This window comes from Bos indicus, chromosome 11 (genome assembly GCF_029378745.1).
Source record: "Bos indicus isolate NIAB-ARS_2022 breed Sahiwal x Tharparkar chromosome 11, NIAB-ARS_B.indTharparkar_mat_pri_1.0, whole genome shotgun sequence".
NCBI classification, from domain to species: domain Eukaryota; kingdom Metazoa; phylum Chordata; class Mammalia; order Artiodactyla; family Bovidae; genus Bos; species Bos indicus.
Window position 1 is genome coordinate 99011760 of NC_091770.1, and position 25456 is coordinate 99037215.

Genomic DNA, 25456 nt, shown 5'->3' on the forward strand with positions numbered 1-25456 from the left:
GCCGCATGCAGGATCTTTAGTTGAGGCCTTCAGGCTCTTAGTTGCAGCATGTGGCGTCTAGTTCCTTGATGGGGGGCTGAACCTGAGCCCTCCACTGGGAGCATGGAGTCCTAGCCACTGGACCACCAGGGAAGTCCCACTTCAGGGTTTTTATGTGGGATTTTATTACATATGCACAACTGATTAAATCATTAGTCATGTAACTGAATTCAATGGCCACTCCTTTACCCTCCCTGGGGTCTGGGGTTGGGGCTGAAAATTCTGACCTTTTGAATACATGGTTGAGGGCGTCCCTGGTGGCTCAGTGGTAAAGAATCCGTTGGCCGATGCAGGAGACACGGGTTGGATTCCTGATCTAGGAAGATCCCTCATGCCGAGGAACAACTAAGCCTGGGAGCCACACTACTGCAGCCTGCATCCCTAGAGCCTCTGCAGCAAGAGAAGTCACTGCGATGAGAAGTCCAAGCACCGAAACTGGAGTGTAGCCCTTGCTCCCCGCAACTAGAGAAAAGCCTGGGCAGCAGGAAGAACCAGCACAGCCAAAAATAAAGAAATAAGTAAATAAAATTATAGTAAAAAAACACTCGGTTGAAGGGGTTGATTTGGAATAACAAAAGACACTACTGTCACTCAGGAAATCGAAGGGTTTTAGGAGCTCTGTGCCAGGAAGCACAGACAAAGACCCGATACATTTGATTATGCTGTATGTTCCCATCACCTCCCCCAATTAAACCTATGATATGAGCAAAACCCACGAGCTTGTTACACAAATGCAACTTCAAGACAAGTCCCCAGCTGCTGCTAAGTCGCTTCAGTCGTGTCCGACTCTGTGCGTCCCCAGAGACGGCAGCCCACCAGGCTCCCCGTCCCTGGGATTCTCCAGGCAAGAACACTGGAGTGGGTTGCCATTTCCTTCTCCAATGCATGAAAGTGAAAAGTCAAAGTGAAGTCGCTCAGTCGTGTCTGACTCCTAGCGACCCCATGGACTGCAGCCTACCAGGCTCCTCCGTCCATGGGATTTTCCAGGCAAGAGTACTGGAGTGGGGTGCCACAGCACCACCTTCCAAAAAGGACTTCAGAAGTTGCCTTGCTTTCCAGTGGGAGGCGCACTCCAGGGATCAAATCCCTCCCTTTACCTTTTGCCCGCAGGAGGGCCTCACACAAGTCACCCGACCTCCCAGTTGGTTTCCTCACTTGTAACATGGGACGGTAACTCCTGTCTCAGAGGCTGTTTAATGAGATGATGGGCGTCCAGGTGTCCGGCAAGCAGAGGTGCACAGTAAGTGTTTGGGGAAACACTCCTTTGCCCTTCTATTCTTTCCTTTTGTAATGAATTACTTTTGGCTGCGCTAGGTCTTCACTGCTACCTGCGGGCTTTCTCTCGTTGCGGTGAGAGGGGGCTACTCTTCCCTGCGGCCTGCAGGCTTCTCTTTACGTGGTTTCTCTTGTTGCAGAGCACAGGCTAGAGAGCACGAGATCTTCAGTAGCTGCAGCATGTGGGCTCGTGGCACGTGGGCTTAGTTGCCCTGTGGCATGTGGGATCTTCCCAGACCAGGGAATTGAACCCATGTGCCCTGCACTGGCAGGCAGATTCTGAACCACTGGACCATGGGGGAAATCCCTCCCCTTTGTTCTAATTATGTAATCCCTGGCCCTCCTGGCCTGGACTCTGATCCTTGTGGGACTTGATTGTCTGTATCTTTCCTGTTAGACCCACAACTAAGGGCCCCAACACACACACACACACACACACACACACACACCCAACAATAGTTACACACACCATCTGAGCCCCAAGGCCTGATTTTATCATGAACTAACTAGGTGACCTCAGACAAGTCCCGAGTCCCTGCCCTTCTTTGGGTTCCAAAACGTTTGTAGAAAGAGAGTCTGGGAGCTGAGGTTCAGGGAGGTGGAAGGTGCCTTCTGTTCTGACTGAGTCCCTGCCAGCAATCAGCACCAGGGTGTGAAGCAGAGAGAAGCAGCCAATAAGGGTCTGAATAGCTTAAAACTTTATTGTGGGTAAAAAGTACTGGCTTGAGGACTCAAGCCTAAATACAACTTCCCAAGAACAAATGTAGATAAGGAAAGAAGGATGTCTGAAGCCTGGCTGGGGCCAGGACTGGGACCAAGGCCAGTACATTATTGAAGTCTGCCCTCGGAGTCCCAGCTGAGCCTGGGGAGGGGCGAGGGGACCCAAGACCATTTAGCCCACCACAGGGAGCACCAGGGAGAGGCCCCGGCCAGGCCTCCCTCACCTCTGCGACAGGAACAGAGCCATGCACCATGAAGAAGTGCTCCCGACTCCCCAAAGACCAAAAGCAGGACTCTTCCTGGGATCATTCTGTGTTACAGAGACGGGCTCCTCCAGTACCATCTACCTGCCACCTGGGGATGGCTGAGAGCTGGACAAAGACAGAGCCTCACAGAGTGTGCAGGCACCAGGCAGGGCCCAGCGCTGATGTCACGACCTCAGGGCGTGAGCTCAGCCTTCCACTTCTGCAGCTTCTGGTCCATGGCCCGGAGCGTGGATTCATCCTGCACCAACACAGATCAGTCCTACCCCTCTCCCCAGGAGGTCTGAGGAGGCCTGGGGAGCTCTGCCCTCCCCAGGGCTGTCCTTTACCTTCACAAAACAGAAGCGGATATAGTGGTCAAAGAACTTCTGGTGTGGCAGGCTGAAGAAGATGGACATTGGAATGGCCACCAAGCCCTGGGGAGGAGGAAGCCCATGTCTCAACCATCCCACAGCCTGGCAGGCCTCTGGGGGGCCTCAGGGGGTCAGAGGGGTTCCACGATAAGGAAGGAGAAAGAGAATAAGCTTCAATGCAGCACCTCCCAGTGCTGTGTCAAGGTCAGAGGTAAAACATCCCAAAGCACCATGCCAAGTCCCTCCTTATGTACAGAGGAGAGAGGGAGGCTGAGAGCAAGGAAGATCACCTGGCAGGTCAGGGCAGAGCCATAGGAGAAATGTCTTAGAATCGCAGCACTGAGCTGGATGGACCTCAGAGTTAATGGGCCAACTCACTGTACAGATGGGAAGACTGAGGCCCTGAGAGGGCAGGAATTCCTGCCAGCCCACAAGGCCTATTGGAGCACATTAAAAACAGGCTCTCCTTTCCTTGAAATGAATACTGCCCTGAGAGGCCGGGCTGGATTTTGGCCCATCAGCTCGAGGGTCAGGCACCCTTAGCAGTGCACAGCCTGTCAAACACACAGCGCCCGGCAGAGGCCCAGCCCACCTTATTCTTGATCATCCACTTGACGAAGCGTCTGTCGTACGGCTCATCTGCCGCTCCGGGCAAGTCAGGCATCTTGTTTTCTGGGGGACAGAAGACGTGCTGAGTCCTGGGCAGCCTCCAGGGCCCCAGCTTCAGCCCCGCCCGGCCGGGCCCACTTACTGAAGTCCGAGATGTCTGTGATGAGGAAGTAGCTGCCCTGGGGGGTCACAGGCCGGAAGCCCATGGACTGTAGGCTCTGTATCATGTGGTCGCGGCAGCGCTGGATGTACTGTGGGAGCTGCACAAAGTAGCTGCTGGGTCGGCCGAAGTGCAGCTGCTCCCGCTCGAAGCTCTGAGCCACTGCGGCCTGGGGAGGGCGTGGGGGCGGGTGGAGGGGGGGCGGCGAACTGGTCAGGTATGACCCGACCCTGGAGCTGACCCAAACCCCTCTCTTGCCCCGCCCCTATTCGGCCCCGCCCCTCACATGGCCACGCCCCCTCACCTGGCCCTGCGTGGCACAGTGATAGATGGAGTTCTGGTGCACAGTACGCAGGTGCTTCATGAGGCTGTCGGGGCCCAGGACCCAGCCCACCTGGACCAAGAACACAGGGAGAGGGTGAGGCCCTCGGGGGCCCAGCCAAACCCTTTCCGGATTCCCAGGCCAGCCTCTCCCACCAACGATTGTAGAGGGAGGGGCCCCCCATACTCTCGTTGCCTCACCTTCCAGCCTGTGACACTGAAGGTCTTGCCAGCGCTACCGATAGTCAGGGTGCGTTCCCACATGCCAGGGAGGCTGGCTGCCCAAGATCAAAGAGAGCGGCTGCTGAGACGGGGGTGGGGGCACGGAGTGGGGGCTGGGTCCCAGCAGGCACCCAGGCTCTCAGCGCCACGGACTCCACTCCGTGTAAAGCTATTTCCAAGACATATTTGAGCCCCTCCTCATGACAACCTCGGGAGGTAGGTGCCACTATGTTCCCCTGTCCCGAGAGAAGTGAAGTCACAGCCCCAGGTCACCTGACCTGTGTGGGTCCAGACCCCTCGGTCCTAATCACCAGACCTGCGCTGCCACCGGACTGGGCTCAAGGCCCTGCCGCAAAGGTCCGGGGTTACGGGGGCGCCCTGGCCGGCTTGGCTCACCGATGCTGATGTGCTGGAACCCATCGAAGACCATCCACTGGTACACCTCGTCCGAGATGCACACCACGTCATGCTGCTGGCACAGGCTGGCCACCAGCTCCAGCTCTTCCTTGGAGAACACCTGCAGGGACCGTCCCCCACCAGAGAGGCCAGCTCAGAGCGATGTGAGCGCCCGGCCAGAGCCGGGGCCAAGGGCTTCTCTGCCCTCTCCTATCCCTGCAACAGTGACCCTGTGAGGTCAGTTGTGAGATAACAGAAAATATCTCTGTTGGTCACTGCCCCGGTTTCTGGCACAGAACTCCTAAAACCCGTGTAACTACTAAGGCGTAAAAGCCCTGGAGGGTTTCCCCGGTGGTGCTAGTGGTAAAGAACCCGCCTGCCAATGCAGGAGACATAAGAGATGCGGGTTCGATCCCTGGGTCAGGAAGATCCCCTGGAGGAGGGCATGGCAACCCACTCCAGTATCCTTGTCTGGAGAATCCCATGGACAGAGGAGTTTGGTCGTCTACAGTCCCTGGGGTCGCAAAGAGCTGGACACGACTGAAGCGACTGAGCACGCATGCACAAGAGTACTAGAAGCATCTTTTGCTCTAATGCTTGGTCTTTGATCCTGACCTTGACACAGGCAATGGAACCCCCTGTACACTCCTAAGAGATAAGAGCGCTAGGAGCATTTTTGTTCTAGTGAGGTGACTCAGTGGGCTCCTGGATGGAGGCTGGTCACCAGAAAGACCACGCAAGCCATGATTAGGAGCCTGAAATTTTCAGCCCCCTCCCACATCCCACTTCCTGCCACTTCCTCAGAGAAGGGAGAGGGGTTGGAAATGGAGTTGATAATTGATGCCTCCATCAAAATCCCGATAGGATGGGGTTTGGGGAGCTTGCAGAGGTGGGTGAGCTCATGCTGATGCGGCCCCAACTCCACAGGGACAGAAGCAAGCACCTGTTCTCAGGCACCTCCCAGACCTTGCCATACTTGTCTCTTCATCGGGTTGTTTATCTGTATCCTTTATCATCACCTTTAATAAACTGATAACTGTTAGTAGGTGTGTCCCTGAGTCCTGTGAGCCACTCAGATGAATTGAACCTGAAGGCGGGGAGGTGGGCGTCTCAGATTTACAGCCACAGGTTGGAAGCACAAACTGACTTGTGATTGGCGTCTGAAGTGGGGTCGGGGGGCAGCCTTGTCAGACTGAGCCCTTCACCGGTGGGAGCTGACACCATCTCCAGGTGTCCAGACAGTGTCAGGACTGAATTAAATTGAATTGGATTTTGTGGGACACCCAGCTGGTCTCACAGAACTGCTTAGTGTGGGGAAAAAAAGAACCCCACATATCTGGTGTCAGAAGCTTTGTGAGTGTGATAATGGTGTGACAGTAAAGGAGAAACACAGGTGGAACACTGGGTCTTCCTTGACATCGGTTCTGTCGTGTTCCCATTTTACAGATGAGAAAAGTGGAGCGGTGAAGTCACGGGTCCAGGTCTGTTGGGAAGTAATAAAGGCTTCCAGCCCAGCCCCCTACTGCTGACACCTGCCCTGGGGATCCCTGCCCCAGGCCCTGGGACCCCAGGAGCCTCGATCCTCAGAGCTCTCCACAGTTAGCTCTCCCGCTTGACGGATAAGAAAACTGAGGCCCCGTGGCAGCACACGAGTAACAGAACAGGCACGCAAGCCAATCTGGAGGGGTGCCCGGGGAGGAGGTCTCTCAGGTACCTTTCCCAGGGGGTTGTTGGGTGTGTTGAGGATGAAGGCTTTAGTGCGAGATGTGAATTTGCTGGCCAGCTCCGTGGGATCCAGCTGCCAGTTGCTGCTGGAATCCGGTTCTCCCTTCTGGGTGGGGCTCTGCAAGAGGAGGGGGCGGGGGTGGCAATACTTACTCCCTGACTTTCATCTCTAGGAATTCGGCTCCTCCCCCCAGGCATCTGTCTCCACCGGCTCTCCTCTGGGGCTCTGGCCACCCCTCCCCCCACCCCGGAGAAACTGGCCTCCTCCACTTCCTTCCTTCTTTCCACCTCCCCGGGTTCAACCCAGCACACTCCTTGGACCCCTCTGCCCACCCACACCCCAACCAGCATCCTCACCGGCTTCAGGGACACAAACACAGGGCGACCCCCTGCCATCAATGTCATGGGCTCATAACAGTCAAAAAAGGGCTCGATGATGATAACCTAGTACAAAAGTCAGATGAGCTGGGGCTGGCTCCACCGGGACCCTTCACCCCGACCCAGCCCGGGCTTTGCCCCTTCACCTCATCTCCTTCATCCACCAGGGCCTGGAAGGCTGTGAACAGGGCCCCGTGGGCACCCACGGTTACCAGCACGTTCTTGAGTGGGTCTATCTCCTGTCCCAGCAACTTCCCAAAGAAACTGGCCAGAATCTTCGTCAGGGGTGGGTAACCCTGCCAGGACAGCACGGGTCAGGCGCCTGGCTCGGCCTGGGCCCACCCTCCCGTTCAGACACTCTCTGCAATTCTAGCATCTTTCAGCAGCAAACCTGGGGGTCAAGTCACCTTCTGTGGGGTGGGTCCTTTCATCTCTGCCACCACCCCTTGCCATGAAGCCTGCTCTGTGCCGGGCACACCACCCAGGGCTGGGATTCATGGGGAACGAGACAGAGTGTATGCCTTCACGAATGACAGTCCAATGGAACCCTCTAAATAGCAACAACTCCACGCTTTAAACACCTCTCTTTAAGTTTAAGAGAGTTTAAGGGACTTCCCTTGAGGCTCAGCTGGTAAAGAATCCGCCTGCAATGCGGGAGACCTGGCTTCCATTCCTGGGTTGGGAAGATCCCCTGGAGAAGGGAAAGGCTACCCACTCCAGTATTCTGGCCTGGAGAACCCCATCACTGTACAGTCTGTGGGGTCACAAAGAATCAGATACGACTGGGCCACTTTCACTTTCTTTAAGAAGGACTTTTGTGCCATCTGAGCCTCTTGGCAGCCTTACAAGAGAGACATTACTTGATTCCCATAATTTAACAGGTGGAAAAAGAGACCCAGGAAAGGAAATGACTTGCCGAAGGTCATGGCAGTTGAAGTGCAGGACTGGGAGTTTATGCTGCAGCTTTGGAAACCCCTCACTTTGAGAGGAATATTGGATCTATATGCTTGTTTGCGGAGGACACTTATAACACATTCCAGGGTAAGCCAAGGGACTGAAACCTAAGGTCTGGAACTTAATTAAATGATTTACCAAACCAGATTTGACCACATGAAAATGAAAAATTTCTATACATCAAAATATTCCATGAGCAAAGTTAGAAAACTAAGAGAGAAACATTGCAACAGAAAGAGCTCTTGTGAAGCAATAAAACAAATACACATAGCCCAATGAAATAATAAGGGCAGTCATGAAAGAAAAATTGCTGATGTTCAATATTGGTAGGAACAGAATGAACTTTCCTGCCAGCTCTGAGACCAGACTATTGATGGGAATGTAAGTCTTACTGGAGGGCAATTTGACGATGTCCATCGATGGCACCCCACTCCAGTACTCTTGCCTGGAAAATCCCATGGATGGAGGAGCCTGGTAGGCTGCAGTCCATGGGGTCGCTACGAGTCGGACGAGACTGAGCGACTTCACTTTCACTTTTCACTTTCACACAATGGAGAAGGCAATGGCAACCCACTCCAGTGTTCTTGCCTGGAGAATCCCAGGGACGGCAGAGCCTGGTGGGCTGCCGTCTATGGGGTCGCACAGAGTCGGACACGACTGAAGTGACTTAGCAGCAGCATCATAGGCTAAAATGCTTACACCCTTTGATTATCTGGTTTTACTTCTTGTGATTTGAGATAAATGCTCACCTGTGTGTACACACAAAATATTCAATGTGGCATTGCTTAATAGTGAGATAGCCAAACCAGACCATCAGTGCAGGGCTGGGTAAATAAATTATGGCACCTCTAGTCAGTGGAATACTATGCAGTCATCAAAAAGAATGAGGCTATTTTGACATGGAAAGTTGCCCCTATCATGTATGTAGTGAAATAAACAAGTTCCATAACATTGTATATATAATGTTGAATTTGCTTATCAGTTCTAGTAGCTTTGTGTGGAGTCTTTAGGGTTTTCTATATATAGTATCATATCCTCTGCATAGAGAGACAGTTTTGTCTCTTTCCTTCCAATTTGGATACCTTGTGTTTCTTTTTCTTATCTGATTGTTGTGGCTAGGACTTCTAGTACTATCTTGAGTAGAAGAGGTGTGAGTGGGCATCCTTGTCTTGTTTCAGATTTTAGTGGGAAGGCTTTCAGCTTTTCAGCGTTGAGTATTAAATTGGCTGTGGGTTTGTCGTAGATAGCTTTTGTTATGTTGGGATATGTTTCCTCTATTACCACTTGGGTAAGCGTTTTTATCATGAATGGATGTTGAATTTCATCAAATGCGTTTTTACATCTATTGGGACAGCCATGTGGTTTTTGTTTTTTTCTTTTGTTTATGTGGTAAATCACACTGATTTGCCTATGCTGATCCTTGTGAACTTGGGATGTGGCGTATAATCTTTTTTACATGTTGTTGGATTTGGTATGCTAATATTTTGTTGAAAATTGTTGCATCTGTATTCATCAAAATATTTCCCTGTAATTTTCTGATTCGGTGCTGTCTAGTTTTGGTCATCCTGATGGATGATGATGGCTTCATAGAAAGTCTTTGGGAGTGTTTCCTCTTCAATTTTTGGAAGAGTTTGGGAACGATCGATGTAAGTTCTTCTTTGTATATTTGGCAGAATCAGTCTGTGAAGCCATCTGGTCTCAGACTTTCGTTTGTAGGGAGTTTTTAAATTACAGACTCTATTTCACTTGTAGTGATAGATCTGTTCAAATTATCTGTTTGTTCTTGATTCAATTTTCGTGGGTTGTATGTTTCTAGAAAAAGATTTGTGATTTTTTAACACAAATGGATTCATACTAGAAACAACGTTGGCCTTCCCTTAAGATCCAGTGGTTAGGACACTGCTTTCACTGTAGGTGAACTAAGATCCCACTTACTGAGCAGCACAGCCAGAAAACCCAAAAAAACCCAAAAAACAAGGTTCTACTGTATAGCACAGAGAACTATATTCAATATGCTATGATAAACTATAATGGAAAAGAAAATTTTAAAACGGGGATATATGAATATTATAACTGAATCACTTTGCTGAGCGCCAGAAATTAAGACAATGTTGTAAATCAAGCTGAAGCTCCAATACTTTGGCCACATGATGCAGAGTCAGCTTTATATTTCAATAAAAAAACAAAACAGAAAGCCACACAAATCTCACATGTGGATGCACGTGTGTGTTTATATAAACATTTTTAAAGTTAAAAGTTCAAAAGTCTGAACACTCAGCAACACAGCACTCCATTGGCAGTGCTAGACTCTAGGCGGTGGGATTGGAAGACACTTTCCCCCAGGCTGTGAGATGCACACCAACGTTTAAGAACCTGCTCCAGGGCTGGCAAATATTTACTCTGTGGTCCTTCACAGACAAACTTTGGATTTAGAGTCAAAAAAAAAAAATCAACTATCTTTCATCAGCTTTATGTGTCACCTCCTTCAGGAAGCCTTCCCTGATCTCTCAGGTTTCCTTGCCTTCTTCGTGTTCCCAAGGACCCTAAGCTCCTCCATCGCAGCATATCAACTACCTTTGATTTCTGCTTCTGTTGTTTGGTCTGCTTTTCCCACTAGACCTTGATCTCCCAGCTCATGTTTGGTTTTTTTTTTAAATCTGTCTTTCCCCCAGGCCATGAACTGTCCCAGGGCCTGTAACAAAGGAGACAGTCAGTGAACACTGAACCGTGGCCGGACTGAATTTCAACGGCTCTGCCCCGTGAACCCTAACATCTAGATTGGCCTGCTCTCCAGAAAGAGCTGCCCCTTCCTCCCCTGGGACCTCTGCAGAGACCCATGTCTTGAGGCCCCCAGAGGGGCTGGGAGACTCACAAATGCTTTCGTGTACTGGTTAAGCATGAAGTCTCCGCTGACGGCGTGCTGAAAGGCTTCCACGGCGAACTCTGGGGGTGAGAAGTCTGGGAAGCCTTGGCCCAAATTTACAACATCAGCCTCCTCGCCGGCCAGTTGGACAAATTCCACCCTGGGCAACAAACAGAGAGTGGGTAGCAGAACCCTCCACCCCAACCTGGATTTCTGCTCCATTCCAGGGCAGGGTGAGCAAGGCAGTTGGGCTTGCTCTAGAAAAACTGGATAGTTAGCACCCATCCTGATCTGTTTACGGTCATAACTGGTCGTATCCTGGTCACATGTCTCAGCCCAGGGGCTCTGCAACTTTCCATCACCATCCACAGTAAGAAATCACTTTTACATCCCAGACTCTGGAGAGACAAACAGGGACTCCACGTTCTCCTTCCAGTGGGATCCACGGCAGTCTTTCCCATTCTGTCCTACTCTGGTCCTTATAAATACTTGCTGAGCACCCCTAAATGGATTTCATGACCCATTCATGCGTCTGTCAACGCCACACTTTGAAACATTTGCTCAAATCGCCTCTGTTAGTCTATGAGGCAAGCTCTACTCCTCGGTCGCAATGGGGATGGAGAAGGTGGGATTCAGGGGACTTGCCCGATGGCTCCCAATTAGCTTTTCCCAGTTGGCTTTTGAGTCCACCTCTGTCTGGAGCAACGGTCAGGCCCTGGAGAGTTACTCTGAACAGACTGTAGTCCCACCAGCCCTGCCATCTGCCGCCTCTGGCCCCCTACCACCTTTCTTCTGGGCCTGCCTGCTGGCCACCTCTTTAGGGAAGCTGGCAGAGAGGCTGAGAAGCTGGATAAAAAGGCTGGCACCATGGCTCCAGGTTGGCAAGGGGCAGAAGAGTCAGGGGTGGTGGCAATGAATTTGCTTAACAATAAATATGTCTACAATCGGTCATTCTTCTCTCCAGAGCTTCACAAGGTCTCTGAAGACACGAAGTTGCTGAGGCTCAGAGAGGCCCATGACCTGCCCAGAGCCACACTGGTGGCTAAAGCAGAGCTGAGATGCAAAGTCAGATGGTGGGTGTTCCATGGTGGCTGGGACAACGGAGCCAGATCCTCAGGCCACCACCCGAGGGTCCGCAGGAACCGGGGGCCTCTCATGGCCCTCATCTCTCCTAGCACGCTTCCCTGCTCTGTGCAGTCCTCCCTGGCCAGCTCTGCCCTGACTCTGCCTGAGACTTGGCTTCTCCTGGCCTCAGTCCTCCCTTCTGTAGAATGGGTATGACAGGCTCAAGAGTCTGCTGGCTCTGTGAGTCAGGAAAGACTCTAGCTGCCTCTCCCAGCCAGTCATTTCCTCCCTCTGGGCTGGACTTTACCTTATCTGCAAAATGGGCCACAGGCCTGTCCACCTGCCTCACAGAGAGGACAGACGGGGCAGCCTGGGAAGCAGGACCCTGGGGGCTCAACCTGGAGGGCAGCCGGATACCATAGGGTCTTTGGGCCTGGCTTCCCTATCCCAAACACCAGGGAGCATCAGAGGAGAAGATGGAGGTGGAAGATGTTTGCAAAACACAAAATGCGGTACAGGAGGAGAGTGTGAAAGAAAAAGATGGTCCTCTTTTGGACAAAAACAACAGCCACCTGTACAGAGGTGGCTCTGTGCTCTAGGCCAAAGGGGGACTGGGCTGGGAGCAGGGGTTGGAGAAGGGGGAAGAAGGAAGGTCCTTCAATCTTTCTTACACACCTGCAATTGCATCCGTCGCATCACTAGTGACAGCGGGCACGTACGTCTTTCACATGTAGAATGAGTCAATAAAGAAAAGATGCTGAGCTCTGCAAGTGTCGGTGAGAAGCCGCCCATGTCTTACCTTCTTATATTCTTTAGCTTATCTTGTTCTCTACTAAGTGTGAAATGAAAGACACCCCCCTGCCCCCGGAAAGCCCTCAGCCCGGTGCCTGGGTAGTAGCCATGGCTCACACTGTATTTCATCTCATCCTCCCAAGGCCCTTCAGGGGAGACAGAAGCATCTCCATTTCCTAGCTGGACCTGGAGGCTCAGGGCAGGTGAGTCACCGGCCCCAAATGCCATAGCCAAGCACGGTGAGGCTGAGACCCAAACCCAAGCCGGTGGCTGGGGGTCCTCACCTCTCAAGGGCTGAGGCTGCAAACCTCTCGGTCCGAGTATGCAGCCGTCTTACGTACCACTGAGTCCCGGCCAACCCGGGGACCGCCAGCCCTGCTATCCTCGAGCCAGGGGACCCCCACCACCATCCTACCCAGTCCTGCCTGGCTCACCGTGGGCTGTAGTCGATCCCGTCCAGCCTTTGAGCCTGCAGCCGTTTAGCCATGGTGAGCTGGAGACAACAGAGCAAGCAGAGAGTCAGCTGGAGACAGAGCAAGTGGAGAGTCAGCCTGGGCTCGCTCTGGGGAGGCAACTGCTCTGTGACCACAGCCTCCGTGTCCGCCCCGCCGGGAGGAGGCGAAGAGCAGGGCTCCTCCCCGCGCCACCAGCCTGGAGTTGCCCACCTGCCAGCCCGGACTCCGCACATCTTGGGACATAGACTGGATTCCATCAGGTTAAAATTTGACCCAGGTTAAAATTTGGAGGGGCTGGGGAGGAGGAGCAGCAGGAAGCAGGAGAGCGGAGTACGGTGACAGTGACGGCAGCGGCTTCTTTCTAAACGCTTCCATGAACTTCCCGGAACCCCCCGACTTGACCCATTTTACAGATGCGAAAATGCAGGGAGGAGGGGGAGACAGCTGCGGTCAAGGTCACACGACAGACAGACTCAGGCCTGTTTGAGATGAGGCCATGTTCGGACTCGGGCACAGGGGCCACTTGCTCAGTCTTTCAGGGGCTCAGGGGACCACCCCTCCCCTTCCCTGGGTTCTTTCCAGGCCAGCTTCCCCCTCACCCACAGGTGTGCAGGGACTGGCCTGGCCTGGGGACCATCAGGCTCAGGCCCTCAGTCTGTCGTGGCTGGTGATATTGCACAAGTGCGTTAGCTCCTCCTGGCCTCAGTCTCCCCATCAGTGTAATAGGGGCATGGGCTTCGTGGTCCCTCGGAGCCTCCTGGTCCCTGTGGGTTGGAGTCTCAGAGGGGCTGCAGGTGGTGAAGCCACCAGCTGTAGCTCACGGTCAACCCTCACTGTTCTTCATAGTCCGAGTCCTCACAGCATGCTTACCAGAGGGGTCAGGATAATCCTCATCTAAAGATGAGGACATTGGGGCTCAGAGAGATTTGGGGCCTTGCCCAAGGTCAGAAGAGGAGCTGCACAGGGCTCTGGGGCAGGACGACAGCAACAGCCGGGCTCCCAGCACCTGGCCCTGGGCCCGGAGAAGGGTGTGGGGACGGTCTGTACACCGGCCAGGTTTTTCCATCGCCTGGGGGTCCTGGTGATGTGAATGGTTCAGAGAGAGCCCAGCGTGGAGCCTGGCACCTAGTGGGTACTTTGCTAACATTGGCGGCCCTGTGCTTTCACCAGGCCCTAATACCTCTCGCCAGGCCTGGCACTCAGCATGTATGGAAATAGTAAAAACGATAGCATGATCTTTGCCAGGGAAACCCCTCAATCCCTGTCAAGCGGGATGGTGGGTCCCCCAGAACAGGCACGGCTGTGCCCTCCAAGGCCAGCGCTGGGCTCACACCAGGCCATGTGCCTCCCATCCTCTGCTGAGGGGACTTGAAGCAGGCGGGCACTTTCCCCCAGACACAGGGTGGAATGCCCCTCCTCAGATAATAATCGCACTGCCCTTTTTCGGTTCTTAGCCGCAGGGAGTAAATCGGAGGGTGAACTCTGACTGCCCAGCCCCTGGATTCTCCCAGCTCGCCCCCACGGGCCTTTGCACAGCCTGGCATCCTTTCCCTTCATCTGGGACTGGGCTTGAAGGCCGGCGATTTGCAATGCAGCCTCACTTCTCTGATGAATCTAAGAAAAGCTGTTAATTTTTTCCTTGGCTCAGCTTTTTATTCACAAGGACAGTGTGATGACTTCAAGCTCCTTGCACACAGGACTGGAAACTGTAAGTCCAATGTAATCTACCTGTTCACAACATTTCATAACTATCAGTGCGACCCTCTAACTTTACTATAGAGGAGAAATAAAAGGAGAGTAGTTTATAACCCGGTCATGGATGCAAAGGCTCAGGCTTGCCCACACTAGGAGATTCTAGGAAGTGGATAGTTATTGGCCCTTGCTTAGAAGAAATAAATCTGTCCTGTGGGACGTTCCTGGTGGTCCAGTGGCTAAGACTCCCCGCTCCCAATGCAGGGGGCCTGGGTTTGATCCCTGCTCAGGGACCTAGATCCCACAAGCCACACAGATCTTTTCCCGTGTGCCACAGCTAAGATCCAGTGCAGCCGAAAAAGAGAAAGAGGGAAAGAAAGAAAAGAAATAAGTCTGGCCTAAACTAGGCCGCTCCCTAGCCTAGTCCCTTCTAAACTCCGCTCCCACCCAGCCTGTTCCTCCAAGGTCTTTCAAAGCATTTCAGAGCCCAGAAAACTAGTCATCTGTCCCAAGGCGGGGCACTTCCTCCTCTGGTCCTCACTCAGTCATCAGCTTCTCTGGAGCATGTTCTCTGACCAGGTCCTGGCAAAGCGCTGAGACCACAGTGTGGACCGATGTTGGGATCCAGAGTGAGGTACTCCGCCCGTGGCAAAGGTCATGAGGAAGGAGGCTCGACATACGCAAAGGCGGGATCGAGCCTCAGGACTCCCCCTGGAACTCCTGGAGCATCTACCCCCATAACCAGAGCCTGCCTACTTTACTACTCTGTGCTCTCCCCTACACCTCTGACTTTACGGGGGGCTGTCCCCCACCACCTCTTTCGGACAAGGAGTTAACTTAGAGCTCCAGTTAATAAAAACTCCTGGGTGTGACAAGAGTGTTTTAACCTACAAACTCCTCTGAAGGTTCTCTGGCCTGCCTGACAGGCTTGTCCGGCCACATGCCATCGCTCACAGCCTCCCAACCGTGAGAGGCACGAGATGCTTTAAACCTTCTAAAAACAGGTTCCTTAGAAAAGTTAGAAAACTATTAGTATAAGTATAATGGGCTGATTAGAAATTGTATTGGTGAAGGGTTTTTCATTTGTTGAGCCAATGTTTGTTGCTAAGTCTCCACATCCCCTGCCCTTACACACGTTAATGAGTATATAGAAGAAATAAGTATTAACCTTTGATATTAATCACGTTAGACCTTAGGCTAAGTAAATTCTTTCCTTAACTAAAACCCACTATACCCTCACCCTATAGGAATGTAACTTTATTTGGGTGGTGTCTGTTTTAAGAATAATCACCCCTGGAGAAATAAGTGTCCTGGTTGACTGACCTCTGTCACAAGGAGAGAGAGGGTCATAAATTGTCAGCAGGGCCCCCTGGCCAGAAGATGATGTAACACCCCTAAGACCTCTGTATACATTTGTATGAAGCACCTGACTTTGATAAAAGTCAGGACTGCTGACCCCGCGTGACTTTTGCATGACATCTCAGTGTATAAAAGTAGACCATGGAAAATAAAGAATTGGGATCAATTTCTCGAAATACTGGTCTCCCCATGTCGCTCTCTCTCTCACTCTGGTTGATTCTCCATCTGGAGCGCGGAACCCACCATGCTTACTAATTATGCCTGGGCTTCTAAGATCCGAGCGGGGAGGCCTCAGTGTCTCCTCTCCTTCGGGAGAACAGAAGGACGCCTGCGGCCTATGTAAGTGGTGCAAGCTTCTTGTCTTGAAGTTTTATTGGTCTCCCGCGTAAACCAAGCTACTCAGCCTCTTTCCTCCACTGAATTTTCCTACTGAGCTATCCTCATCCTATTACTCTTTATATCTTTGATAAAATATTTAAATAAATAGGTCGCCGACGCCGTCCCCGCTTCGAATACCCTGGATCAGCCGGGGCTGGACCCCGGCAGACCAGGCCTGTCAAGAGATGCCCACAAACACTGTCTCCATTACTATCCAGCACGTGTATTTCCTGACCAACGCGAAGGTGTGTGTTATGGCTCGAATCGTGTCCTCCAAAAGCATATGTCCAAGTCCTAACCTCTGATAACCTGTGAATATTTCCCCAGTGGCTCGGGGGTAAAGAACCTGCCTGCAATGCAAAAGACATGCTGGAGATGCAAGTTCAATCCGTGGGTCGGGAAGATCCGCTGGGGATCTTGGGGTTGGTCCGTGGGGTCGCAGAGTTGGACGTGGCTGAGCGACTAAACAACAATCTGTGAATGTGGCCTTATTTGGAAACAGGATCTTCGAAGGTGTGACCCATTTAAGACGATGGACTTCCCCTGGTGGTCCAGTGGCTAAGATTCTGGGCTGCAGGCGGCCCAGGTTTGATCCCTGGTGAGGCAACTAGATCCCACATGCGGCAACTAAAGGTCCCGCGTGCTGCAACTAACACTGGCCCAGACAAAAATAGCAATGCATGCGTGCTAAGTCACTTCAGTCACGTCTGACTCTTTGTGACCCCACGGACTGTAGCCCACCAGGCTCCTCTGTCCATGGGATTCTCCAGGCAAGAATACTGGAATGGGTTGCCATTCCTTTCTCCAAAAAATAGTAATAATAGTAAATAAGTAAATATTCGAAAAATTGAAGACGAGGTCTCACTGGATCAGGGTGGACCATTGCCAGTACAGTTTGTTTCCTTGTAAGAAGAGAAAAGAACACAGACACACGGGAGAAAGTTCATGTGAAGACAGCTGCTGCTGCTGCTGCTAAGTCGCTTCCGTCGTGTCCGACTCCGTGTGACCCCACAGACGGCAGCCCACCGGGCTCCGCTGTCCCTGGGAGTCTCCAGGCAAGAACACTGGGAGTGGGTGAGGCAGAGACTAATGTGTCTACGAGCCAAGGAACACCGAGGACTCCTGACAGCACAGAAGCTAAGAGAAAAGCATGGACCAGATTCTCCTCCTCTAAGCTAAGAGAAAGCATGGCCCCAATAACACCTTGATTTTGGACTTTCAGCCTTCAGAACCACCCGCTGTGTGGTACTTCGGTACAGACGGCCAGGAGACTAACCCAACCGGACACTAGAGGGCGCTGGGGGCACGGCCCCTGAGGGCAGGAGTTCCGGCGGGCTCCTTGGAGGGCGCGGCCTTCAAGCCCAGTCCCAGAGGAAGGGAAAGGATGCCAGGCGGTGCAAAGGCCCGTGGGGGCGAGCTGGGAGAATCCAGGGGCTGGGCAGTCAGTCAGAGTTCACCCTCCGATTTACTCCCTGCGGCTAAGAACCGAAAAAGGGCAGTGCGATTATCTGAGGAGGGGCATTCCACCCTGTGTCTGGGGGAACGTGCCCGCCTGCTTCAAGTCCCCTCAGCAGAGGATGGGAGGCACAGGGCCTGGTGTGAGCCCAGTGCTGGCCTTGGAGGGCACAGCCGTGCCTGTTCTGGGGGGACCCACCATCCCGCTTGACAGGGATTGAGGGATTTCTCAGGACACCGGACTTCCAGAGCTAAAAGTAGCACCATCCTGAGAGAACGGGGATGGGTGGTCCCCTTAGACGGGCCGAGTGCAGGGGTGCCTGCTCCCGTCCTGTGCCTGAAACCCTGCTGACTCCCCAGATGGACTTAATCTCAGGGGAACCCCCCTCCTCGACCACCTCCTGACCACTCGGTTCAAAATCTGCGGGTGCCTGGTAGGCTGATCCTCTCTCTGACGTGGTAGCCCACGGCCCTTGATGTCTATCAATTCTGGCCTTTCTCCTAAGGTGGCTACGCCTCCTCTGCCCCACATCACACCTGCCACCATCTCACCGGATCACAGAGGTAGGAATAACACTAATGCGATCAGTTCTGATTTGCTCACTCAGCACCAGGCGCTGCAGTAAGGACTATACTGATGTCATCAGACCCTTTCAACAGCCCTGGGAAGCAGGCGCTACCCTCAAACTCCCCCCAACCTTAATAGGCAGGGAAGGAACTTCCCGGGTGGCCCAGCAGATAAGAATCTGGGTGCCAGTACAGAGCACAGGGGTTCGATCCCTGATCTGGGAAGATTTCACATGCCTCGGGGTAAAACAACTCATGTACCACAACTACTGAAGCCTGTGCCTAAAGCCAGTGCTCCGCAATGAGACGCCACCACGGTGAGAAGCCTTCACACCACAGTGAGTAACCCCCAGTTGCTGCAGCTAGAGAAAGCCTGAGTACAGCAGCAAAGACCTGGTGCAGCCAAAAATAAATAAAATCTAAAAGCAAAACGAAAAAAGGCAAGGAAGTTTGCAACAACGATAACATAACAATAAAAACCAGTCCATCCTAAAGGAAATCAACCCTGAATATGCTCTGGAAGGACTGATGCTGACGCTGAAGCTCCAATCCTTTGGCCACCTGATGCGAAGAACTGACTCGTTAGAAAAGACCCTGATGCTGGGAAAGACTGAAGGCAGGAGGAGAAGGGGGCAACAGAGGACAAGATGGTTGGATGGCATCACTGACTCGATGGACATGAATTTGAGCAGACTCGGGAGATACTGAAGGACAGGGGAGCTGGTGTGCTGCAGTCCGTGGGGTTGCAAAGAGTGGGACACAACTGAGCGACTGAACAACAACAAACACTCAAATGGGGCTCCGGCAGGTCAGGGGAGGGTTCAAATCATGGGATGCCCACAGTTTAAGAGCCCAGCGTGTGGCCCTTTCCTCTCCTCTGCCAGTCTTGGCCCTTCACTCTCACTGCCAGCTCTCAGGAAAGGTGGTACCTTGGGGCTGGGGGTGGCCTGGGCTGTCTGGCTCTGTGGAGCGGGGGAGAGCCTGTGTGGGATGAGGCCACGCTTAACCACTCATGCTACCTGGGGCTGGAAACCAGGATCCGGCTTCCACTGCAGGGGACTGCCAGGGCAGCGACTGGTGTGTGTGTCCGGGTGAGTCTGTGGGCACAGGAGTGAGTATCATACTGCACCCTTTGTGGAGCAGGTCTGTCCTGCCAAACCTTTGATGCCCACCTGGGATTGGGCACCAAGCAGACACCAGCGGAGAAGGTTAGGACACAGGCTTTGGGGTCATGCACACCTTGGCTGTGTGACTCAGGGCAAGTCACTTTACCTCTCTCAATGTCAGTTTCCCTACCTGTGAAATAAATAAAAATAAGGTACTTCATGGAAAGCCCTTCACTGAATGCCTGGCACATAAAAGGTGACTGTAAATGGCAAATGTTAATAATAGAGTGGGCACTTTATGAATACCCATGACATTCGTATGATATGACCCATTTCAGCGGGACTGACTTCATCAGATCTCAGGAGGCTTAGTGCTGAGGGCCTGCGATAGTTTGAAGGGCCTATGAAAATGTTTTCATTTTAATTTATTTTAAAATAAGAACACAAGTGGGGCTAGTGTTAAAGAGCCTGCCTGCCAATGCAGGAGACATGAGACATGCATTCAATCCCTGGGTCGGAAGATCCCCTGGAGGAGGGCATGGCAACCCACTCCAGTATTCTTGCCTGGAGAATCCCACAGACAGAGGAGCCCCGAGGGGTACAGTCCATGGGGTCGAAAAGAGTCAGACACGACTGAAGCGATTTAGCACGCGTGCACAAGGGAATGTAATATAATAATGAATCTAGCCTGGACAATATTTGTTCTTTATACCAACATAGTTATAAACTATATATATTTTTTTGGCCAAGCTGTGTGGCTTGCGGGATCTTAGTTCCCTGACCAGGGACTGAACCAGGGCTCTTGGCAGTGAGAGCATGAAGTCTGAACCACTGGACCACCAGGGAGTTCTCCTTTGATATATTTTTTTTTTTTTAATGGAGAAAGGGGCCCATGAAGTAGAAGTGAATAGGGTCCTTGAAAGTTTTAATGTGACCTTGAACGTGGGTAAAACTGTGTGCGGTTGTGACTACTTGTGCAAATAAGAGTGTTTGCCCTTGAGTACTTGCACATGTCTCTTTCCTTTGAGCCCGTGGGTATCATGGGGACAGTTTCCAGGAACTTGAAGGGGAGGGAAAGCCACTGGGGGTCTGAGCCGAGGGTGGGAAGGGCACAGGTGGCCACTTGGGCTGCCCTCACCAGCAACACTGCCAGGTGTCAAGGCGTTGCATGCTGCTTGCATGTTGCATGTCCAGCTCTTTGCAACCCCTGAACTGAAGACTGCAAGGCTCCTCTGTCCATGGAATTTTCCCGGTGAGAATATTGGAGTGGGTTGCCATTTCCTCCTGCAGGGGATCTTCCCGACCCAGGGATGGAATCCAGGTCTCTTGCATCTCCTGCACTGGTAGGCGGATTCTTGACCACTGAGCCACCTGGGAATCCCTGCAAGCCACTGCTGTGGGGAAATGGGTGCTTGTTGTCCCTGAGGCCACCAAAAGGGGACACGCAGAGCCAGTCCTGTCTAGACTTCTGGCTAGCTGGCCCTAGACATTAAGCCATACGATACATTAGGACAGAGGACAACTTTGTGTCTCAGAGGGGAGTGTGGCCTCACTTCATAGAGGAGACCGTCGGTGGGGAGTGTGCTGGTCCAGGCCCACCCCGAGGTGCGACTGCTGGCCTCCCAGACCAGGGTTCTTGCACTGACTGGGCTGACCTAGGTATCTCTGCAGGGGCTCATTCACAGACACCTGGGAGCTCTCACCATTGCCTCATTCAGAGACACCAGGAAGGCTCTGGGGCAGCCTTTCCCAAGCCACACCCACCTCCAACTCCCCATGTGCCTCATCTCTCATCTTCCAGAAAGCAAGATAACTTCCCTGGATAACTCCTCTACAGCCCTGATGACGAGCTTAAGGGTAATGACCATAGCCTTTTATTTACTGCACACTTTCTCTGTGCCAGGCTGCCTGCCCAGCACTTTCCACGGCCCATCACTTTGAATCCCATGAGAGAGGTGCCATCAAGAGGCCAAGTAACAGACCCAAGGCCACAGCTAGCAGGTAGCAGAGCTGGAATTTGAACTCAGGACACAGACTTCAAAGCCTGTACTCACTGCCACTGTGGAGCAAGGGAAGGCTGAGCAGTGACACCACGGCCCCTTGGGCTACTGACTCACTATTTCCAGAAAGAATCGATGAAGCACAGACTGAGAGATGCTCAGTGGGAAAGGAGAGAATTTGATCTAGTTGCTTACATTTTATGGATGGGGATAGTGATGAGCAGGGAGGGGCACCGACCAGCCCAGATTCCAGGGGGACCAGATGACCTGGGGCATAATCCTGGCATTTTTCTCATCCTAGCAGCTGCCTGGGACATCATTATGCCTGTGTCTCAGAGGAAGATGCTCAATAAACTTTCACTGAGTGAGAGAATGAATGTTTATCTCTCCAACCAGACTGTGAGCTCCGTTAGAACTAGGACTCTTCTTTGTTCATCTTTTTACTATCAACAACTGGTGCAGGAACTTAGATACACACCTTTTATTACTTCAGATCAGATCAGATCAGTCGCTCAGTCGTGTCTCTTTGCCACCCCATGAATCACAGTAAGCCAGGCCTCCCTGTCCGTCACCAACTCCCGGAGTTCACTCAGACTCATGTCCATCGAGTCAGTGATGCCATCCAGCCATCTCATCCTCTGTCGTCCCCTTCTCCTCTTGCCCCCAATCCCTCCCAGCATCGGAGTCTTTTCCAATGAGTCAACTCTTCGCATGAGGTGGCCAAAGTACTGGAGTTTCAGCTTTAGCATCATTCCCTCCAAAGAAATCCCAGGGCTGATCTCCTTCAGAATGGACTGGTTGGGTCTCCTTGCAGTCCAAGGGACTCTCAAGAGTCTTCTCCAACACCACACTTCAAAAGCATCAATTCTTCGGCGCTCAGCCTTCTTCACAGTCCAACGCTCACATCCATACATGACCACAAGAAAAACCATAGCCTTGACTAGACGGACCTTTGTTAGCAAAGGAATGTCTCTGCTTTTGAATATGCTATCTAGGTTGGTCATAACTTTCCTTCCAAGGAGTAAGCATCTTTTAATTTCATGGCTGCAGTCACCATCTGCAGTGATTTTGGAGCCCAGAAAAATAAAGTCTGACACTGTTTCCACTGTTTCCCCATCTATTTGCCATGAAGTGATGGGACCGGATGCCATGATCTTCATTTTCTGAATGCTGAGCTTTAAGCCAACTTTTTCACTCTCCACTTTCACCTTCATCAAGAGGCTTTTGAGTTCTTCTTCACTTTCTGCCATAAGGGTGGTGTCATCTGCATATCTGAGGTTATTGACATTCCTCCCGGCAATCTTGATTCCAGCTTGTGTTTCTTCCAGTCCAGCGTTTCTCATGATGTACTCTGCATATAAGTTAAATAAGCAGGGTGACAATATACAGCCTTGACGTACTCCTTTTCCTATTTGGAACCAGTCTGTTGTTTCATGTCCAGTTCTAACTGTTGCTTCCTGACCTGCATACAAATTTCTTAAGAGGCAGGTCAGGTGGTCTGGTATTCCCATCTCTTTCAGAATTTTTCACAGTTGATTGTGATCCACACAGTCAAAGGCTTTGGCATAGTCAATAAAGCAGAAATAGATGTTTTTCTGGAACTCTCTTGCTTTTTCGGTGATCCAGCGGATGTTGGCAATTTCATCTCTGGTTCCTCTGCCTTTTCTAAAACCAGCTTGCACATCAGGAAGTTCACGGTTCACATATTGCTGAAGCCTGGCTTGGAGAATTTTCAGCATTACTTTACTAGCGTGTGAGATGAGTGCAATTGTGCGGTAGTTTGAGCATTCTTTGGCATTGCCTTTCTTTGGGATTGGAATGAAAACTGACCTTTTCCAGTCCTGTGGCCACTGCTGAGTTTTCCAAATTTGCTGGCATATTTATTACTTCAGCAAGTATTTATTGAACTCCCATTATGCGTTATGCCCTAGCCTAGCCACCAGGCACACAGAGAACAGGATACCTTCCTTTCCCTTAAGGTGTGCACACAGAATGAGGGGGACAAATGAGTAATCAGACCATTCTAATACAGTGTGAGCCTTAATATGCAAAGAATTCTTATAAATCAGTTACAAAAGACCAACATGTCAATAGAAAAAAAAAAAGTGGGCAAAAGATATACATTCACACACAAAAAGAAAACAGCATGTAAACTGGAAGAGATGCTGAACCTTGTCATAACTGACAAAGTGCAAACTACAATGAAACACGATTTTCTGTGTCTCAGGCAGAGAATAATAAGATTGAGATACACCAAGTCAATACTATGATGCCCTAAAAGTCACTGGTATATCTTCTGGAGGGCAACTTAATATTAGTGACTTATATTATTCATTCCAATCCCAAAGAAAGGCAATGCCAAAGAATGCTCAAACTACCGCACAATGCTGGGAAAGATTGAGGGCAGGAGGAGAAGGGGACGACAGAGGATGAGATGGCTGGATGGCACCACCAACTCGATGGACATGGGTTTGGGTAGACTCCAAGAGTTGGTGATGGATAGGGAGGCCTGGAGTGCTGCAGTTCATGGGGTTGCAAAGAGTTGGACACGACTGAGCAACTGAACTGAATACTCCAGAATTCTGGGGCTGACCAAGCAGGAAAGATACAATTTGTTAGGGTAGATGCAGATGTACAGAAGGACACAATGTGGGATTAGAAAAACCAGGTCCAGAAGTGCATGGATTAAGCAGCCTCACTTCTGTAAAACTGTATCTATATACTTCTTTCCCTGGATAGAAGTGGGTGTTAACAGCTGGGGGCTTCCCTCGTGGCTCAGGTGGTAAAGAATCTGCCTGTAATGCAAGAGACCCAGGTTCAAAACCTGGATCCCCTGGAGAAGGAAATGGCAACCCACTCCAGTATTCTTGTCTGGAGAATCCCATGGACAGAGGAGCCTGGTAGACTACAGGCCATGGGGTCGCAAAGAGTCAGACACAACTCAGCAACTAAATAAGACAACACACCAACAGGCAGATTGTGATTTGGGGAAATAGATCTGGATGGAAATGTGGCATAAAAATGGAGAGTGAAGTGACCTAGCAATATGGAATATACAGTTTTGTAAGAAATTAAAATTTGTGTATAGAATAGCAGTTGCAAATATTCAAACAATAAAGTCTGGCTAAAGGAGCTTAAAAAAAAGTATAATCAGCCATTACAATGATGAGGTTCTAGAAGTTATGATATGACACTTACCCTCCAGAGAACTGAAATCCACCTAAGTAGGAGGTTAGGGCTCAGCTTTTTGGGTCCCTCCCATTTTCCAAGCCTCAGTTTCTCCATCAGGACAAGATGTCTGGGCCCAGTGGCCCCTAAGGGCCCTTCCGCCCTTCTCTGCCCTGCCCAGGACCCGGCTCGCTCACCCCGATCCTCGCTCTGGGCAGCTGCCTCTTCCTCCTGTTGGCGCTTTGCCTGTTCCTCCTGCGCTCGCTGCCGCTCCAGTTTCTTTGTCATCTTGAGATCCTTCCACTTCTTTTTCTCCTCTTTTTCTGGATAAGAGGACAATTGGTGGAGGGAAGAGTGACTTGGAGGTGGGAAAGACTTGGAACAGCCCAGGAGGTGGTGTCCTCTCAGTAGGTCAGCCTGGGGACCCCAATGCTGCCTAGAGAGCAGCCAGAGAAGCCTTCCAGGGCTTCTGGCCTCCTCATTTTGGGTACTAGTAAGACCTAGAGGGGACAAACCTGGTGGCTTTTCCCCAAGATTCAGCTGTGCACTGATGGGCGGTGGGGAGGTAAGCACAGACACTTAGCTCTCCATTGGGCCCATCCCCGCCAGGGCCCACCTCCACCCCCTAGTCCCTGACTTACTCTGTTGCTTCCACTTCCGCCACTCTACTCTTTGGCCATGTTCACCCTGGAGAAGGAGTTGGGGGAGATACAGGAGTGAGGCTGAATGGTCACACCTGAGCTGGGGTGGGGGAGGTGTTCCCACTTGCTGCTCCCCAGCTGTCTCCTCTGTTTAAATGAGCTCTTGTTGGTTAGTGCTCAGTCGTGTCCAACTGTTTTGCGGCCCCATGGACTGTAGCCCACCAGGCTCCTCTGTTTGTGGGATTCTCCAGGCAAGAATACCTGAGTATTTCCTTCTTTCCTTTCTTCCTTCAAGAATTCCTGCCATTTCCTTCTCCAGGGGATCCTGCATTGGCAGGCAGATTCCTTACTGTCTGAGCCACTAGGGAAGCCCCTTTAAATGAGGGTAGTGAGGAAACGAGGGGCAACCCCCCCACACACACACACAATACTGCCCAAGAGAGAGCGTCAGGAGGGCAGGGACATGTACCCCCAGTGCCTGAGACCATAGCTGGAACATA

At 51.6% G+C, this 25456-nt stretch overlaps 1 protein-coding gene across 3 annotated transcripts; it reads right to left on the minus strand.

Moving 5' to 3' along the window:
* Positions 1-1989: 1989 nt before the first annotated feature.
* Positions 1990-24638, minus strand: LOC139176078 (kynurenine--oxoglutarate transaminase 1-like). 3 transcript variants are annotated; one of them, XM_070799390.1, is made up of 13 exons: positions 24513-24638; positions 12570-12628; positions 10288-10438; positions 6608-6757; positions 6441-6527; positions 6073-6201; positions 4359-4479; positions 3942-4018; positions 3724-3813; positions 3402-3588; positions 3243-3322; positions 2627-2713; positions 1990-2538 (listed from the first exon to the last, which is right to left on the minus strand). In XM_070799390.1, exons 2-13 carry the CDS (start codon positions 12620-12622, stop codon positions 2473-2475), a joined length of 1278 nt encoding a protein of 425 aa, XP_070655491.1. In that variant the 5' UTR covers positions 12623-12628; positions 24513-24638; the 3' UTR covers positions 1990-2472. The 3 variants fall into 3 exon arrangements, with proteins under 3 accessions (XP_070655491.1, XP_070655493.1, XP_070655492.1); XM_070799392.1 differs by lacking the exon at positions 24513-24638 and adding an exon at positions 12019-12201 and having other exon boundaries at positions 12570-12588; XM_070799391.1 differs by lacking the exon at positions 2627-2713.
* Between the last annotated feature and the right edge of the window lie 818 nt (positions 24639-25456).